The sequence below is a fragment of the Anser cygnoides genome, chromosome 1, assembly GCF_040182565.1.
Source record: "Anser cygnoides isolate HZ-2024a breed goose chromosome 1, Taihu_goose_T2T_genome, whole genome shotgun sequence".
Lineage (NCBI taxonomy): Eukaryota > Metazoa > Chordata > Aves > Anseriformes > Anatidae > Anser > Anser cygnoides.
Genome location: NC_089873.1, coordinates 33,030,668 through 33,049,785, shown reverse-complemented (window position 1 = coordinate 33,049,785; position 19,118 = coordinate 33,030,668). Strand labels below are relative to the sequence as shown.

The window sequence follows — 19,118 nt, the reverse complement described above, 5'->3', positions numbered from 1 at the left end:
GCTGTGTATGCTGTGCTAAAGCTTAGGCCAGGAGGATTTTCTTGGGATATGTAGTTGTGCTTATATTTAAAGAAGAACTGATTAAATCAAAATGCACTTACATCAATACTGGTAAGAGTGGTAAGTTCTCAGAAACACTATCCAGGATTTCTGAGGTGATTAGGGTCAAGTTGAGAACATTTCATGTTAGACTCTGAATGTTATTGTACATATTGGTTTTAATACAGTATTTGGAGCTTCAGCAAATCCTCTAAATGTTATTAAATGTCTAAGATGAGTATGGTAAGTAACACTATAAGCTGCTTTTTTTGTTTTTCAGATTGAAATTGATAATGGTGATGAGTTAACTGCTGACTTTCTTTATGAAGAGGTTCATCCAAAACAACATGCACACAAACAAAGTTTTGCTAAACCAAAAGGTCCTGCAGGGAAGAGGGGAATACGAAGACTGATCAGAGGTCCAGCAGAGACTGAAACATCTAGTGATTAGAAACTGTCGTTTGCATTAATTATAGGGTATTACAGTTTAAAAAAAAAAAATCTGACTTTTGCTAATGAACTGAAATCATTCCATCCATACATGCAAGGGGGAAAAAAAAGGTCTTTTTTACTCTCCCCTCTTCTGACCTCAGTGCTTCCCATGTTGTTACATGATTATATTTGTTGACCATATTTTATGACATGTGGAAGAGTTGGTTATTTTAAAGGTAGAGGAAGAAAAATAAGCTAGTATCCTTTTATTTTAAATTAGAATCCATTATTTAATAGCAATACATGTGATCATAAGCTTAACGGACAAGACTATTAAGCCCATATTTTCTGCGGGTAAGTAGCAGCTGTATGCCTAGATAGCAAACCTGTGTCCATATGAGTAGCCTCTTGAAACCCATAAGACTTCACTTGCGTGAAGAGCTGAAACACTATCTAACACTGTCCCAGATAAATCATTATTCCTTCTGGTAGCTCTCATGGACATTAATTTAGCAGAAGATTTTCTTACATTTTTGACGGGATGGATTGTTGGTGGTTTTGTTTTTGTTTTTTAGTCGAAAAGATTAATTAAAATCCGTTATCTATCAGTTAATGATAAGTACTTGCTGAGGAATAGTGGATTTTTTCTTTCCTGTGCATGGTCATTTCAAACTTATGACCAATTTAGTGGAATTGTCTCTCAAAGTAGTGTGACGTAAAAACCACTACAGCTTTTCCAGACTTCTATACCACTCATTAGACATATATTAAGTACTGAATAACCGAGTTAAATGTGATTAAAAGTGCATCATTCAGTATACTCAGTAGACTACAGAGCTGCTTTCAAAGTGATATGCTTAAAGTTTCTAATAAATGATTGATAATCTATCTATGCACTTAGATCTGAAACTGTGCAAGTTCATTAAAAATGGAAATAGATTTGCTTTGTTTCATAATGATGATTTATGCTTGAGAGCCTAGTGCTCTTCCATTATCAACCGCAACTTTAAAGGTATTCTGAAAATTACTTTTCCTAAATGTTTGAACTTTAACAGTAAGTTAAATCTTAAACAAAATCCAACTGAGTCTTGAAAAACTGCTGGCAGCACCTGAGTAGGATTTTGTGGGGTTTGTTTGTTTTTTTTCTGCTTCCCTTCTAAATTCTAAAATTAGCCAGAAGAGTCTTAAACTTGATTGAACCATGATTTATCTATTTAATAGGAAGAGGAAAAATAGATGATTTTAACAAGGAGATTAAAGAATAAATAGATGTGGAAATCAAGTATTGGATGAACTTAATATTTAAAATTGTGTAATGAGACAAATTCTAAAGTAAAGGATAGATTATATTCCCCAGCGGGGACTTGCTTTTTATTATCTTGTATGTGAGCTTTGTGCTTTTGATTTTTTTATTATTATTTTAAGAGCTTCATGGGAGCTTCAAGTCTTGGTTCACTGCATATTATCTTAGGTGCTGGTTGTATACATTGTATAGCTGAATCATGTGTTTACCTGGCAGAGGATAGCTCAGTTTAACGTAGTTCTGTAGGGAAATAAGGCTTAGACACTACTAGTTCCTGATAAAATTTGTTTTATCTTATGTATTATGTCATTTGGAGATACTAGCTTGTTATTGAGATTGCACTATGTAATGTGAAGGTTGCAATAGTCGCTGGTTTTACTGTGTTGTTTCTATGCAGTAGAAATTTGACACCTCAGCTTTTTTTCATTTAATCGTATACACTACATCAATCCAATTCAATAGCTCCTGATCCTCAGATAATCTGCTTGCCCTTAGCTGCTGTGTTCTTTCTTCTGCCTCTTGCCTTCACCTTCTAGGACAATGAGCTGGTCCTCGGGACGTTTCTTGTGTGTACTACTGGTGAGACAAGTGTCATTGCTTTTAGACATGCTTAGTGTGTATGCAGCATTACACTATAACTAGTGTTTTTGTTTTTTGTTTTTGTTTTGTTTTTTATTTGAAGTCTGAATCATTTCAGCACTTTTTTTTTTTAAGGTAAACATTTGACTTGTAGCAGTTAAAAATTACTGCAAGAGGGCTTTTTGTTTGAATTTAATATTCCTGCCCATGTGTCAACCATGCCAAGAGTGCACATACATTTTTTTATACTCATTTGAGCCAGTAAAGAAGTTCAGCTTTTTAATATGAACTGTTCTAAATAATGAACAGTTTGACCAGTTGTGGTTATATATGCATGTTTTGTTGTTGCTGTTGTTTTGCTTTTTTTTTGTTTTTTTTGTTTTTTTTTTTTTCTCTCTCCTAATCCTGCCCTAGGTAGATGAGGATAGAAAGTAGAAAGCTTAATCTGGAGGATGGCCAGAGCTGGTTAAGTGATTATGTAAGGGAGCTTACAACGAGCTGCTGTGGAGTTCAGCCCAAACTAGACATTTAAGTTATTTTACTTTAAAATATTTTATGTGGGTGTACAAACGCTCGACCAGCCAGCAGAGTAATGTCCTGAGCGTATTTCCCTCTCACTTTTTCTCTGAAAGAGAAAGCCTGCTCCAACAGACAATTCTCTTTAAATTACACAAAGTCTTGCACTGCCAACTGCCTCTTCAGGCCTCTTGTAGCTATTCTCCTGACACAGCAATAAGAAGCTTTTCTGATCTTTTTGTAAGATCTATCATGTTTACATCTGTGTAGTTGCCTCCCATAACACTACTACTGTTAAGACATGTTCAGAGCCAGCACACTACGAGGGCATTAAAAAAAAGTTATTTCTTAAACTGTCTCTGGTAATTTAATAATTGAAAGTGTCCATTTAGAACTATTGTTGGCCTTCAGAAAGCCCAAAAGCAATGCAGCCGCTTACATTTAAATCACAAGCTATTTAATTGTTGTAAATTAACATGACATATAATTATTTTTGAAGTGTCTATGTTGTAAAGTAGGGACAATTTGGTCTTATAAACCTCCTGTGAGGGGGTTGTGAAACTAGCCAAGGTAATAGTTGGTTTGATAGTTGAATAAACACATCAATAAAGGAAACTTTTGATTTATGCTGTCTATGTATTCAATGAAAACCACCTTCAGATGCTAAAATTAACTTTATCTATTTTGTAATCTACTTTATAAATAAAGATTGATGCTTTAGTTCAGTGTTGTCTGAATCATTTCATAGTCTGCCTTTTACAAAGATACGTATTTTATCATCACTATGTGTAAGTAACAGGCAGGTCCTGCAGGACTAGAAAGCAGTATAGAAAAAGTGACTGCAGGGTAAGAATAGAGGTGGGCAGGAGCAAAGTTTCTGGTGCTTGCTACTGAAGAACTCGTAATACGCTCTGTTATACCGCTACTTTCCTGTTGCTTTATGGAAGCAGCATGGAAGCCTTCATAGCGGGATCCAAATGTGTTTAACTCCTGAGGGAGTTATGCTTCCAACAACAAACTGCTTCAAAAACTTCTTTCTTCTAAAATGCTGAAGTAGATGATTAGTAATATAATAGTTCAAGCTGCTGTTAATTGTACAGCATGAGGTAGTAAAATTAAATAATCAAAGGGTGATGTTTCATAAATGTTTGTCTAAACTGCCAAAACTAGTCTGCTTGTAGACTTCGTAAAGTTAGTGGTTTGGCTTTTCTTTTAAATGTCCTGCCAACACATCCCCATGGGGAAAAGGGATGATATGGTAGTTTGGCAGGTGGAAGAAGGAAAGTTGTGGATGTTTTGAACTACAGTTTACGAGAATCACTTTTAATGCAAAATGCTGTACAAAAAGACGGCTGTTCCTAGAAGAGGCATGGGTAAGAGAGGAAGGAGGTATGCTGTATGTGAGCATGAGTATCACAGACAACTTGAACAGAAGCCTCTTTATTTGCCTTATGTTGAGGGGGTGTTTAACACAACTCTTCGCTGGCCATCTTAAATACAAAGGTGCAGCAATTCTTCACATTTCAGCAAGAATATGAAATACTATGGCTGACAAAAGGTGTGAAGGCTAAAAAAAAAAAGTGCTCTCCAGCTACTAGCAGCTGTACCAAGTTTTCTCTCACCTCCAGCTCCATCCTTCCTTTATTCACCAAGAGCATGAATGACCAAGTTACTGACTTCTGTCACAGAAAGCTTTACTATAGTAATTAATGTAAAGGCTGCAGCCTAGGATAGTTTAATGCTTTTTGCAGGGAATAAATGAAGCAGAAGTCAGCTACTATTGGCCTCTGTCAGTGGCTATAGGTGCTGGTTTTAGTATCTGCAGATCTTAAAAAAAAAAAGCGCTTGGGTGGGGTAGAGAAGGTCCCCTCCTTGCAACTTGTGTATACTAGAAACAAAAAAAACACATAAGCTAGCTACCTTTATTTAACACATATCTTCATTCCTCACTAGGATTCTATGAAAAGAGCTCAATTTTTATAATTTATTAACTGAAGGGGTAGCAAACGTGCTTCATTTTCAGTGAGTGAGGAGAACTACCAGCAAAACGTAGGTGCTAACAGGCAGGCAGCCCAAAGAGGCAGCTCACAGGTCCACTATGATCGAAGAACATTAATGCTCCTTGTACCTAGAACATCACATCTGGTACATGAACAAAATTGTTCTACAATACCAGCTGTGAATAGCACTCATCAGGGAGACAAGGAACCCACTTCAGGGCAACAATATAGATGTATGAGCTCCAGGGAACGGTAGAACGCAGAAATGATCTAAAAGGAAGCCTTCAAGTAACAGCTGGAAGAGTTGTTTAGAGAATGACTTAAATGCATTTTATTCTCATTTCAGTTTATAGCAGCGTGGGTTTTTTCCCCCTCCACTATCCCTGGTCCAAAGCGGTACAGCTTTATTCCCTGCAGTGAGGTTAACATAATGCTATTATCAGACACAAGCAACATAAAATGCCAGTTGTTTCCAAGACTAAAGGTTTTAAGAGCTGGAATAAGCATCCACAGTCATAATGCAGAGTTTTTATTTATGTTAAACAGCTTTTAATCTTTATACTCAATAAAACTAGAAATGGTTTAAGTGGATACTGTTTTCTAGGTTAATCTATCATTTTGAAAGGGAAATACAGAATAACTTAATAGCCAGAGTTCTGATGTTATAAATAGAACTGCTAGGTAGAAATCATATGCCTTCTACAAGGATATGTGCCCCTAAATGCAGTCAGATCCTTTTCTGTTTAATTTTTTTTCCATAATCATAGATCTTAGTTTAGCTGTACACCAAACTATTTTCTTATCCCTAGGCTGTCAAGAAAAAGTTTGAAGTACAAGAAAAGGTTGTAAATGGAAAAGTTAGTTTCATATAAAAGGTAATCCAAAGTATCTAGAATCTCATTAAAAATGGAATGAAGTGAATTGTCTTCTTTGATCTGTCGATCTTTCTACTTCAGAAAGCTTTCCATGCCTTTAAATGTATATTTTAATATTTACTAATATCCATACATGTAAGTAAGAGCTTAATTATTTAGCTAAGGAGAGGGCAGAATTGGTCCTAACAACATTATATTGGCCTCTTTTAACAAAATAAACCATTTCTATATGAGATATTGCAAATACAATCTTATTCTAAAACATAAAATATTAAAAGTAATTGTAAGTCTTCCTATGAACAAAGATTAAACCGTTTGTCATCACACCGAGTTCACCGAAGAAAGCTATACATATTTTTGTGTTTGCATTGCAATGTAATTGTTTTACTTATAAAACCTTGAAACCTAGAAGATAGCAACACTTATTTGAATAAAACAAATCCTGAGAAGACTTTTTGAAAAAGTCACATTCACAAACGTTACCAGTCTATTCACGCTAATATGAACTCTCAAGCTAAAATGCAAAACAAGAAGTGGGTTTTAAATGGGTACTACTATTGTGTCTTCCCAAGAAGACAGTGTAAGTGCCAATTACATCTATTAAATGTTTTCCTCTTCAGTAGAAAAAGGTCTAGTAGATCACTCAAGAAAGCGATTGGCAGAAAGACATCCTACCCTGCTACTGCCATGTGTGTTTGCTGAAGGCATACTTGAAAAATCAAAAGACATTTCCATTTTACAATCTATTTGTTTAAAAAGCTATGTAGAAGATGTACCAGCATTAAAACTTGTTAATACAAAAACAAAAATAAAAAATAAAAATTTTTTGAAGGTCCAGTGGCTAAGGATATGTGGAAATGCTGCTCAGTTAAAAAACAGCACAATGGTGACAAGCCAACAGCACACCTTATATGCAGGCCAGAAAGTTCTGGAAAGCAGAAAAGCTGATAATGTCGCAGTAAATGCTGATAAAAGTCTGCGTTTGTTACTGGTCTCTGCTCCATTTAGAAAACACGTGTATCAGAAGAAACATATGTCAAGCTTTTATCTCTTGTAGATGCTGCTGGACCTGCAAAAGAACAGAGAGAAGTACAAATAACTGATGCTGTAACTACAAAAAAAAAAAAAAAAAGGCTACAAATAAGCCTTCAATCTGAAAAGCTACATACCATCTTACTGTTTGGCCTCCTGTTTTTCTTCTCATTCAGACACTGATCAGCGATTGAATACATTTTATGAACTGAAGTTGCATCCCAGTCATGCATCTTTACATCAACATAATCCTCAATAGTTGCTTCCTCATCCTCAATTTCATCTTTGATACTTAACTGCAAGAGAGTTTGAAGCAATGAGTCCATAACATGGTAAGCATCTGAAGATCATGTATTACACATTAACAATTTGAAAACTTGCTTTTCAGGGCTCTGCATTTATTTTTGCAACTGCTTTTCTAGACAATAATGACAATGGTTTGGCTGCATAATTATGCATCAATATTTGCAGAAACAACTTACGGGACTATAGTGTGTGATAAAAGTGTACAGTACATTTATCTCTGAGTTAACACAAAATCGCATAGCAAGTTCCTTTTAGCTGCGTCATGCAACTTTAATATTCAAGGCTCAATTAACAATTCAAGGCTTAGTACTGTTTCTTATCAGGCTGCTTCTCTTGAAAAAGTAACAAAGTACCCATGTTTACTTACTAACCCACAAGTATGCAAGCATAAGCGCAAATAACTTTTCTTTTTTGTCAAGTTCGTAAAGCCTCATTCTGGAGATAAATGCCTTCCTCCACCAGTCAGTCACTGGCTGCTATGTCTACCCTAAGGAAACTTCTCCATCAGTTGACAAGGAAAAAACAGACAGTGTCATCTACCTGGACTTGTGTAAGGCCTTTGACATGGTCCCACATGACACCCTGATCTCCAAATTAGAAAAATATGGATTTGAAGGATGGACCATTCAGTGGATAAGGAGTTGGCTTGAAGGCCGCACCCAGAGTGGTGGTCAATGGCTCTATGTCCAGATGGAGGCCGGTGACAAGTGGTGTCCCTCAGGGGTCTGTCCTGGGACTGGTACTGTTTAGTATCTTTATCAATGACACAGACAGTGGGATGATCAAGTGCACCCTCAGCAAGTTTGCAGATGACACCAAGCTGCGTGGTGCGGTTGATACACCAGAAGGAAGGGATGCCATCCAAAGGGACCTGGACAAGCAGAAGTGGGCCCATGTGAATCTCATGAGGTTCAACAAGGCCAAGTACAAGGTGCTGCACCTGGGCCGGGGCAATCCCAGACATGAACTCGGAGAAGAACTCACTGAGAGCGGCCCTGCAGAGAGGGACTTGGGGCTTCTGGCAGACAAGAAGCCCAACATGAGCCAGCAGTGCGCTTGTAGTCCCGAAGGCCAACTGCATCCCAGGCTGCACCAACCAAGGGAGGGGATTGTCCTCCTCTGCTCTGCCCTTGTGAGGCCCCACTTGGAGGCCCCCAGCACACAAAGGATGGAGACCTGTTAGAATGGCTCCAGAGGGCTGGCCACAAAGTTGATCAGAGGGCTGGAGCACCTCTCCTACAAAGACAGGCTGAAGGAGTTGGGGATGTTCAGCCCGAAGAACTCTGGGGTGACCTCAGTACAACTTTTAAATACTGAAAGGGGGATTATTAAAAAAAAAAAAAAAAAAAAGACAGCAATTTTTTGCTTGGGCAGACAATGACAAGAAAAGGGGGAATGGTTTTAAACTAAAAGAGGGGAGATTTAGAATTTAGATGTTAGGAGGAAATTTTTCACTCAGAGGGTGGTGAGGCACTGGCACAGGTTGCCCAGAGAAGCTGTGGATGCCCCATCCCTGGAGGTGCTCAAGGCCAGGTGGAACAAGGCCCTGGGCAACCTGCTGTAGTGGGAGGTGGCCCTGCCCAGGGCAGGGGGGCTAGAACTGGATGATCTTTAAGGTCCCTTCCAACCCAAACCATTCTATGATTCTAGTCTGAAATCAATTTTCAAATCTGATGGTTTTAGTCCCAAACTTTCCAGCCCCAACGTACTTGAAATACATTATCGGCAATCACAAATACTGTCTGAGGAATACCACAGACAAGTCAGTATGGTAATGCAAGAAAGAAATAAAAGTAAGCAAATAGAGGCAGGCCTTCTGTTTTCCCCTGTAGGTGAGTCTGAAACTGTTAACATTCAACTATCCCAAAATTTTCAAAGCTAGGAATGTCATGTTGCCTTATACTGACCATTCTCTTTATGCTCCCTAAAGTATGTTACAATGATAAAAGGTACCAATCACAACCTAAAATGGAGTATCAAGCATGTTTTATCTTGTGAAAAAGCCCACTTTTTAAAGCCTAGAATTGCATCTGACACAGTGTTGAGATCTCCAAGGTCATCACAGAGTTCAACAGGATAAGTATTACACCACTCCAGAAGATATGGATTAGAGAAAATATTCTGTTAATAGTACACGGGTATTCCTAAAGCTGTGTTAGAAGTGATCTGCTATTGAATAGCATGGAACAAAACCAAACCAAAACTCATTTCTATTTCATACTCAGTATATAATTATGTTTTTACATTAGAACTATACCATGAAAATCTTGGATTAAATAGTTTGAAATTTAAAATTAAACCAAATGAAAAACAGCAAGCTTATAAGATGTTTAATTCAAAAGAGTAAGCTTGGAGACATAGTTTTCAAATTAGCAGACAATTTCTACTTAAACATTAAAAATCAAAACACCCCAGAATAGCTCCTCCATTCCCAACTTCTCTAGGGTTAAAACCAAGGTATTTGCAAATTCTTAATAAAGTTGAAGAAGATGAAAAATAATAAAGCAATGGTAAGAAACATAAAGAACCAATGGAGATGAATGCTTTAAGATGTTCTGGTGAGAGATGAACTATCAAAGTTTCTGGGTAAAACCGGAATATACTGATAAATCAGAATGGTATAACAATAAGAAACAGTCTCAAAACAAAGAAATAAAGTATCAGATTGGAAAGAGAAGACCTAGGGGACTGGGCAGTCATCTACCAACCAAGAGAGAAAAGTTTCTGCCTCACTTCCAAAACACACATTGATACAATAGCTCTTATCACAACTGCATCTCCTGCTGACTAATTTGATTGTCTAAGAACCTGTTAACTGACTATGTTTTCACATGAAGCGATTCTGGAGGGAGAAAGAGATAAAGTAAAAAGAAAAATACCAGTAACTGTGGCTCCCGGTTTTCATCTACTGGTGGAAGACCCGTTATTATTTCTAATAAGACCTATGAGGAAAAGAAAAAATCAGAAGAGAAGCATAAACAACCCTTAGCATATATACCATTTGAGAAGAGGAACATAATCCTCAGTCTTCCAACCAAATGCTCACAGGATCTGTATTTGTCCAAAGACAGCCCTCTATGCAACTGATCGTTGTTCCTTCCTTTATTTCCATTATCAGTTATTAGCAGTGTGGTTTGGGAAGTTTTTCCTCACCCTATGTTGCGTTGCTTCAAAGCAAAATGGAAGGACTCCCAAGATACTCAATTACGCTATCTGGCCTACCTGCCCATGAAACTAAATGCTATGAAGGAGGGTGTCGATGGCTCTTCAATCTATTCAGAATGGATTCATTTTTCTCCCAAATAGTAAGGAGTTATCTTTTTTGGATAGGATAAGCACTGTATTCAGCTTTAAGGCAAATCCCACACGGTACCACATATTTGGTGCTGAAATATAGTAAAAGAAAATTTAAAATTTGCATCATTTTCTTAAAAATCTTCAACCAGAGTCACATTTCTGTGTATTACTATGCAAGACGTAAAACTGTTTTACATTACTTCAACCTGTATTTATCTAGAACCTGGAATGTTATTTTACTCTGGTCTTTCATACATAAATTCACATTTTAAAGATAACCATTTGAAACTGCATTAGCAGATTCAAAGTTTTGATCCACATAGTTAAATGCTTTTAAACAAACCAAAGTTTAGAAATACTTTCTTATGAGCACATCCACCAGGGGAAGGAGAAATAATAGGTCAGAGTTCTCTCATGCTTAGTTCTAGGTATTCTTGATTTTGTACGCTTTTACCATTTACAAAACAGAATTCATATATGGCTTCGAACATTCTACTTACTACTCCAAAGCTGAAGATATCAGATTTAGGCGTTATTTCTCCTCGCAAAGCTTCAGGTGCCATATAGGCTGCTGTTCCAACAACTCTATCAGTCATGATGGTTTGTGTAAATGTTACAGACGCTCTTGCAAGTCCAAAGTCAGAAATTTTGGGCACATATGTATCAGTTAATAAGATATTTGCACTGGTGGAAAGGGGAGAAAAAAGAAAAATAAATTTTCCAAAACAGTAATTTGGTTTTATTACAGACTAATAACTCTTTAGTAACTAAATGCAAACTGGTATTCTGAATGTTTCTTGAAATATAAGGTCCTTATTCATATTTCTTCATATAAGAAGAACTGCAGTATTTTTTTTTTTTTGAAGTTGCTCAATTTCAAAATGAATCACTCTAAGTAAATCAAGAACCATCTGACAGGAAGATAAATCCATGCATAGTTTTTCTTGTGTATGCCTGCATGCAGAAAAACCCTACCACAAAAACACAAGAAAAAGAGCAAAGTTGGGTATTGGGTCACATTAGAATTCTTAATTGTTAAATCTCTACTCAGAACCAATAAAAGCAGGTTTTATACCCGTTATCTAATACAACATCAACCATTACAAATTCCTATGTCAAATGAATAACAATACTTATATTCTTCTCTTGAAAGAGAAACAATACTCCTTAACACTGGAAATGTGCTGTGCTTCTGTTTGATCTCCAGCTTTTACCTGCCTTTCAGAAAACCCGAAGAATGAGGCCTATCTAAAAGATCTTATATTTTTGAAAAATACTCAGTGGAATGAATTGCAGCATATATCCTTCTACTGTTTCTTATGCTTGCAGAATTTGGAACCATTTCAAAATCACTTATTTAATATTTATGTATTTCTCCTTATTTTCTGACCCCCTTAACGGAACTTATTAGCAAACTGCATAGCCAGATACAACATGTAACACTAGAAAGTTATTCCTAACTTGCCTTTCTTGTTCTCTAAAACCTTGTCAACAAAATTAACACAGCTGCAAGCTACAAAATGTCACTTGGCATTAGAACAGTTGTAAAAAGTGTTATAATATATAATCATTGCAAAAAGCCAAACATCAGCCAATCAGTTTCATATTTAAAGCTCATCTTCTAAAAGTAGGAACAGGATCACAACTTATCACAAGTTGATAAGCAGCTCAGATCTCTGAAGAGTCAAGCTACAAGAGGTCACTTTGTGATACACACGACAGAATCAAGTTTTGTTGCAACTGTCAAGCTTCAAAAGATAAATGAACTATCTCCTGGGTATAACCAACCAAAAAACTACAGTCAATTCTGAGAACACCTATTCAGACATGCCCTCTCTAGCCTACAGAGAAGCTGTTCCAGTGCCTGTGTAGTTATGACACGTTCCCACGTAATAGATGAAAAGACATCTAAGTTTTACTTCATTTTTCATTTTGCTAAGTTTTACCTGGGAGCGGCAGCAATATTAACAACACCAACCAAATTGATTGAACTAGTCACAGTGAAAGTGCAAGAGGTTACAAAATGGAATTCAAGAAAAACAAAACAAAACTCAATCCTGTAATATGATCAACTCACAGCAGTTAGAAGGGTAGAGCAGCACAAGGTAATAAAAATGAGTCCCTCCCAGGCATAACACTTGTCCAGAAGCTTAAGCAGGGAAGAAAGAAGAAGAAACATGAATTGTCAAAGCAGCAGTACATTTTATAAGGGAGCTGAAGCAACAAACTCTTTCTGCACAGACTAAGTTCACGAAACCTATGCGGTCTAGATTTAGCAGAGTTGTCAGAAGCCAGAAAGCAACTGAAACATTCATCCATGACACTCAACCAGTCAGTTTCTCCTTGCTAACCCACAACAGGAGTAAGGCCTTTAAGGCCTTAAAAGCCTTTAAGGCTTTTCTTCAAACATTTGTACTGCATTAGTATTTCAAAAGAGAACCAAACTGCTAGCAAGAAAGGGAGAAGTAAAAATCACAGAATGCAAAAGCTTTTTCTGATCTCTGATATCCCTAGAAAAAAATCTGATATAACCAACAAGTGAACACCACATCAACATGGAAGGGCCCTGAATTTCATAAACCTGACTTAAGTCATTTTAAGTCTTCATAATAAATAGAAGGAAATCAAAGGAGACACTCAGAAGTGCTCTAGGAAGAAAAAAAGCTGCATTTTCATCTGAAAAACTCCCAGTTTAAGAACTCATAATGTTCTCCAACAGCAGCTTTTTTGTTAGCAGCAATTGTGAAAGAACAGAACTTCTGTGTGTCTTTGCAGCACTCAAATAACAGTTTGATAGTGACAGATTACAACAGCTCCAATTATCTTTAGAAGTCTGTTCTGGTCATGTCCTTGCGGCACAGACAAGATTATGGTGATGGATGGCACTTGCAGAAAAGATTGTGCCCTTGAGTGAAGCAATGATTCTTTCAGTCTGTTCCCTCTAACAAACTTGAACAGGGTACAACAAAGAAAAAACAGACAGTGATAGTCAGCAGCTTTTACCTTTTAATGTCTCTGTGAATATGATTATTGTCATGCAAAAAGTTGATGCCATTTGCTGTACCTTGAGCAATTTTACATCTCGTATCCCAAGAAATTGGTGGACTGTCATCCTTGAATAAGAAGGGAAAAAGGGAAGTACAAACATGAAAATCTATTATACACATAGATACAAAATGTCTACATAATACAAAACAAACAAAAAACCACAATCCAAAACAACAATCGCTTGCTATATTTTGTGACTTTCAAGTAAATCATTTAAAAGACTAGTGGTATAGATTTCTTAATTTACCTTGACAGAGTCACATTTAGCTCTCTTCCCCACACTTCACATCAGATTAATTTACTGTTTTGCAGCAGGTGTTCTCAATAATATTTGATGCTGACCCTGTATGACAAGCTACATTGCAAAGAACTACCAGTATCTACTGCACCTTGCTCTTTGTAACAGCACCAATACCAGTGCCTTTTAAGTCAAAGCCAATCATTCCAAGCAATCAACATTTTTGTACTACTAGTGAGAAGTCTTCCAAGAGTTTAGCTCAATCCACGCTAATAACTAGGCGTTGGAAGTGAAGACACCTTTCAAAGTGCATTTCAAAAGCACTTTTTAATCTTGTCAGTGGCCAAGGGAGGAGGATTAGAGTATTTTTTCACTCCACCACCTCCCTTACCTGCTCCTCAAAGCCGAGACAAGAAGCAGATGACATAACAAGAATTTATGCCCCAAACAAAGCCAGTGAATTCACAATGAATCCTGCTTTATCAGCATGAGCACACATTCAGTATATGCATTCCTCACCTACTGGACTTTATCAGATGAGGACTCTTTCTGAATTTATATTGTAAATTTGTCTTTCCCTTGTAAAGGACTCAGTATTTCCTACTTTAGCTTTCAATTACCACTATTCTTCTCAGCTCACTTGTTGATAATGGCCAAAGTTACATGTATACGAAATGTTCATCTCTGTCAAGGACAGTCATTTCTACAAATAAACTAGCAATGTCTTAAGCAAAACTTAACTTGTCTTCTACGGTGACTCAGTTGGAAAGCAAAAACAAAAAACCTGCATGCATGTAGGTATCTGAGCAAATCAAACAAACCAGCCTGAGCCAGCAGTGCTACCACACACATCCAGGCCTTTCCCCATCCACTGCTGCTTATTCTCATCCTAACACAATTCCTTCCTGATGGGGCAAAGGTGGAGCCTTGCAGAGAAAATGTCTCCAGCTGAAAATTAAAGATTTCATTCACAGACTTCAGCTTGATCAGTACACCAGTGCAGCTCTCCATCCAACTACCAAATGTTTGAGCCAGTACAACAGGAAGATCAGCGAAAAAAAAAGCAAAGCTACATTTTTGGGGTGTGGGGACATCAGGTGTTGAAGAAACACCATTTTAAAATGTTGAACAGATGACAACCTCAGAAGTTGCACCTGCTTAGTATAAAGCAGGTTTTATACTGTTAAATTACTGTGGACACACCTAGCAGGTTAAATCTGGTTTACCATTTTTATCACTCTTAACAAGGGCTGGTTTCTCCCTCATACACAAAGTTGCCTTTATCAAAAACAAACCAACTTATGTGTTATTAAAGGCCAAGGCTAGAAGATACGTCATTTGATTAAATCAGATGAAAGCACTACACAAAATAATAATTAAAAAGAAGTATACCCCATTTGCTTAGGCATTTCATAAAGAGATACACAGACTAGGAATATCATGTTACAGCTGCTATCACAAGGGCAGTTTTACAACACAGAATCTCAGGGACTAGCAGAGAACAAGCCATTGTCAGAAGCAGGAGCTGCATCACCCTCTGCTCCACTCCACAAAGGCACAGCAAGTCCAAGCTTCCCTGGACTTCAGGGTACTGGTACATCACATTATATCGTTATCTGCTTTGACTAATTAACATTGGGTCTAAAATATCTGTATATAACATTATTGGAAGAGTACTTCTTATCATGTGCGTCTTACTTCTAGAACACAGGAGCAAGTAGTAAAATACTGTTTGGCCACTACGGTTTGCTACTGTTTCAAAGGTATTTCAGAAATAGCCCCACTTCAACAAAGTAAGGCAGCTGGAAGCTAGAAAAGATTTTACTTACCAGACAAGCAAGTCTGTCAAGCAATGAACCATTGGGCATGTACTCATACACCAGGCAGGGCTGAGCACCATCACTCGAGAAACCAAGCAATTCCACTAGATTCTCATGCTGACACCTGTGGCAACAAAATTCTATTCAGATATGTTCTGCCAAATGCCTAACATTTGTGAAAAAGCAAGGCAGAGGGAACTTGCTGCCCCATGCCACATTCCAGCCCTACTGCACATAGAAACCAGCCCTGTTTCTGCAGCAGTGCTTTGATGTGAACCAAATACAGTCATGCTGTATATGAAGTTTAGCAGCATAAAGTAAATTTTGAGGATAAGACAAAAATAAGGGACAATGCTAGCTAAAGTGTTATCTAGCAACTCAGATACCCAGGAAAGGTTATAATGACATTTAAAACCTTGTACTTACATTTATGATCTGGTACTTACTTTGCCATCATTTCTATTTCTTGATCAAATTGCTGTTTCAAATCCTGAGCACTAATATCAACCATCTGCAAAGAAAGTATTTGACATTAATATTTCTGTACATATTAAAATCCATGATTGCTCACAAACCAATTGAATTGTAGGCCTTTCTTCTAATTATTTACACATAACACCTACTCAACTGTTACCTGTATTTTTTTGATGAATTCAAAAAACAAACAAAAAAAGTATCAGAACATGATCTTTAATATCATGTAACATGATGTTACTGGGGCAATTAATCTAGTTTCAGCACAGTCACCAACCTAGCACAGAATGGTTTGGGTTGGAAGGAACCTCAAAAGCCCACCCAGTTCCACCCCCCTGCCATGGGCAGGGACACCTCCCACCAGCCCAGGTTGCCCAAAGCCCCATCCAGCCTGGCCTTGAGCACCTTCAGAGATGGGGCATCCACAGCTGCTCTGGGCAACCTGTGACAGGGCCTCACCACCCTCATAGCAAATAATTTATTCCTTATATCTAATCTAAATCTACCCTCCTTTAGTTTAAAGCCGTTACCTCTTGTCCTGTCACTACCCCCCTGACAATCCCACTCCTGCTTTCCTGTTGGCCTTTTAGTACCTAAAGGGGGCCCTTGTAAGGTCCCTGGGCCTTCTCTTCTCTGGCCTGAACAACCCCAGCTCCCTCAGCCTCCTCGTGGCCCTCCTCTGGATTTGTTTTAATAGCTCCATGTCCTTCTTATGCTGGGGGCCCCAGAGCTAAACGCAGTGCTCCAGGTGGGGTTTCACCAGAGCTCAGGGGGTCAGTCACATCCCTCGCCCTGCTGGCCATGTTCTTTTGATGCAGCCCAGGACACGGTTGGCTTTCTGGGCTGCAAGCACACAGTGCCAGGTCACACTGTTTCCACCAACCAACATGCCCAAGTCCTTCTCCTCAGGGCTGCTCTCAATTCGTTCTCCACCCAGCGTGTATTTGTGAGTTTTACCTCACTGGATTCTCCTACTTGTACATTTTATTTCACTGCAGTTTCCTACTAAAAGCACTTACTAGTTACATAATTAATTATTCACACAAAACATTTATTACAAAGACCGAAATTATACAGCAATACCTATTGAGTTTATTTAGCTTGTGAGTCTCCCACCTGACTGTGCCATAGGAACTAGAAGGGAAACCTCGCTTGCGCCCCTTCCCTTCTGCTACTTCTTGCGTGCAAAAGGGGAAATGAGGGAGCACCTTGCTCATCCCGACAACTGTCCGAGCCACTGTAAGAACTACTGATAGGCAAGACTTCACCTCTGCTGACGGTGACAGCTTGCACCTCGCATAGCACTACAGGATAAGGTTCTCAACGCAACTGATGTTTAATGTGGGGATGCTTTTTGAAACCTATCATTCAACGCCTTCCACAGACATACAAGACTACACTGTACGGTCATTTTTCAGGAAAGATGTTGAAGATAACTCACAGCAGCAAGTTTCTTGACAGCCACGTTTCTGCCATTGATGTAGCCTTTGAACACCACGCCAAAGCCACCTTCTCCCAGCTTATTACCTCCAGCTGATTCTGGTCGTGCATCGAAATTATTTGTAATACTTTCCAAGTCATGAAACCAAAAATTGTGGAAATCTAGAAGAGATATATGCCATTTAGCACAGAAATGCATTCTTGCTTCTGGGACAAGCGTATTGAATTGATTCTCTATTTGCTACAACACAAATCCTGACATAACAGAGCCCTACTTTCTGATGCAATGAAATAAATTTAAAAAAAATCTGCAAAAAATCAATGCAGATAAATATATATATAACTGGCTATGCATAACTTTGTTCAGAACTAGTACTGTAGCAGTCTTCTGACTGTATTTTTTTTTTTATTAACACTCCTAATACAGGTAAGAGAAAATGTGCAGCAGATCACAGAGAGTACACGAACTGTGTTAAATGTAAATATATGTATCTCTATCTCATATCATGTTTCTGGCAGCAGCCCAAAAAGTGGTATTTCAGGAAGGAACAGACCAATCATATATTTCCTAGAATACTTTCTTTAGTCATCTTTTCTCCAACCTTCTCAGGTATTTCTGATACTTAAGATCCAGCTCTAAAGCACAAGGTGCTAAACAGCATTGAAAGAGGGCAACAGGTTTATGTGTAGCACTAAACAAATTGCAACTCAATTAATAATTAAGTTTTCCATTACAGTAGCCACACTAATTGCAGGGTGCATCTCATATTCTGACATCTTATTACCACAAGCTGCATTCAGAGTCATGCAGAGCAAAAATAGAAGCAAGGAGATAGGAGTATAGTCATTACTCCAATATGTTCCCAAGATTTACTTCATATAGGTGAAGGACAAATCAGCAAAACAGACTGTACTTAAGTTTTGCAAACTAAGCACCTACCCGTGTTACTAGACTGTGAGCTGTTGTTTGCTTGACTTAAGTAGGAAGCAGTTGAAGGTTGCTCCTCTGTATTCTCAGGTAGACTAGGCTTTACAGATGCCACTTCTTTTTCCTGTATAGGCAGATGTTTCTCATGTATAGGCAAAGTTTCCTGCGAAGAAAGAGGCAACGTAACTTCTTGTGCCTCCTTTACAGCTTCTGAAAACGGAATTTAGAGAAAGTGTTAACTATATTAGGGATAAAAAAAAATACATACAAACAAATAAAATGATGCCATTATTAACTTAGATTGTGCAAAATGTAAGCTCTGTGAAAAGATCATATTCTTCTAGCATGTGTGTACTGTAAGGCTTTAAGTTAGACTTGAAACACACTAAATCAATTCTATAAAACTTGTATCATAAATAATGAAAAAGATATCCACTTCTGGTTATTTTCACATAAACCTTTCCGACCTTCAGGTTGCTGTGAGGCTTCTTAGCATCTCGGGGCGCTGCTAACACAGCCCGGAGCGCAGGCGGGCGGCGGTTACCTGGAAGCAGAAGGCTTGCCGCTGCCAGGAACTGATTCCTGACCAGCAGCTCCACCAGCTCCCCGACCGTGCAGTTCGTGGTCCCCCAGTCGTAGAGCAGCTCACACGTGGGGCTCTTCCCCATTTGCACGAACGCCTCCAACCTCCTGCAACCATAAACGGAAAGCGGCTTTCAGAAGGGCGCCGCGGGGAACCAGGAGGAGAGGGTCATGAGGAGGAGAGGGTCGTGAGGAGGAGAGGGTCGTGA

General features: G+C 38.3%; 2 protein-coding genes across 3 annotated transcripts in view; one reads left to right on the top strand and one right to left on the bottom strand.

The window, feature by feature from the left end:
• Nucleotides 1-3,589, top strand: part of TWF1 (twinfilin actin binding protein 1) — a 19,905-nt gene extending 16,316 nt beyond the window's left edge. Inside the window, exon 9 of the mRNA XM_066992072.1 lies at nucleotides 320-3,589. Coding sequence (XP_066848173.1) covers nucleotides 320-490 — 171 coding nt within the window. The 3' untranslated portion in view covers nucleotides 491-3,589. The remainder of the gene's footprint in view (nucleotides 1-319) is intronic.
• Nucleotides 2,490-19,118, bottom strand: part of IRAK4 (interleukin 1 receptor associated kinase 4) — a 17,282-nt gene continuing 653 nt past the window's right edge. For both annotated transcript variants that reach the window (XM_013199207.3, XM_066992065.1), the window contains exons 2-11: nucleotides 18,872-19,017; nucleotides 18,340-18,537; nucleotides 17,401-17,561; nucleotides 15,932-15,996; nucleotides 15,495-15,609; nucleotides 13,383-13,492; nucleotides 10,880-11,063; nucleotides 9,962-10,024; nucleotides 6,914-7,072; nucleotides 2,490-6,813 (exon numbers count right to left, since the gene is read on the bottom strand). In XM_013199207.3, coding sequence (XP_013054661.2) covers nucleotides 6,781-6,813; nucleotides 6,914-7,072; nucleotides 9,962-10,024; nucleotides 10,880-11,063; nucleotides 13,383-13,492; nucleotides 15,495-15,609; nucleotides 15,932-15,996; nucleotides 17,401-17,561; nucleotides 18,340-18,537; nucleotides 18,872-19,017 — 1,234 coding nt within the window. In that variant the 3' untranslated portion in view covers nucleotides 2,490-6,780. The remainder of the gene's footprint in view (nucleotides 6,814-6,913; nucleotides 7,073-9,961; nucleotides 10,025-10,879; nucleotides 11,064-13,382; nucleotides 13,493-15,494; nucleotides 15,610-15,931; nucleotides 15,997-17,400; nucleotides 17,562-18,339; nucleotides 18,538-18,871; nucleotides 19,018-19,118) is intronic.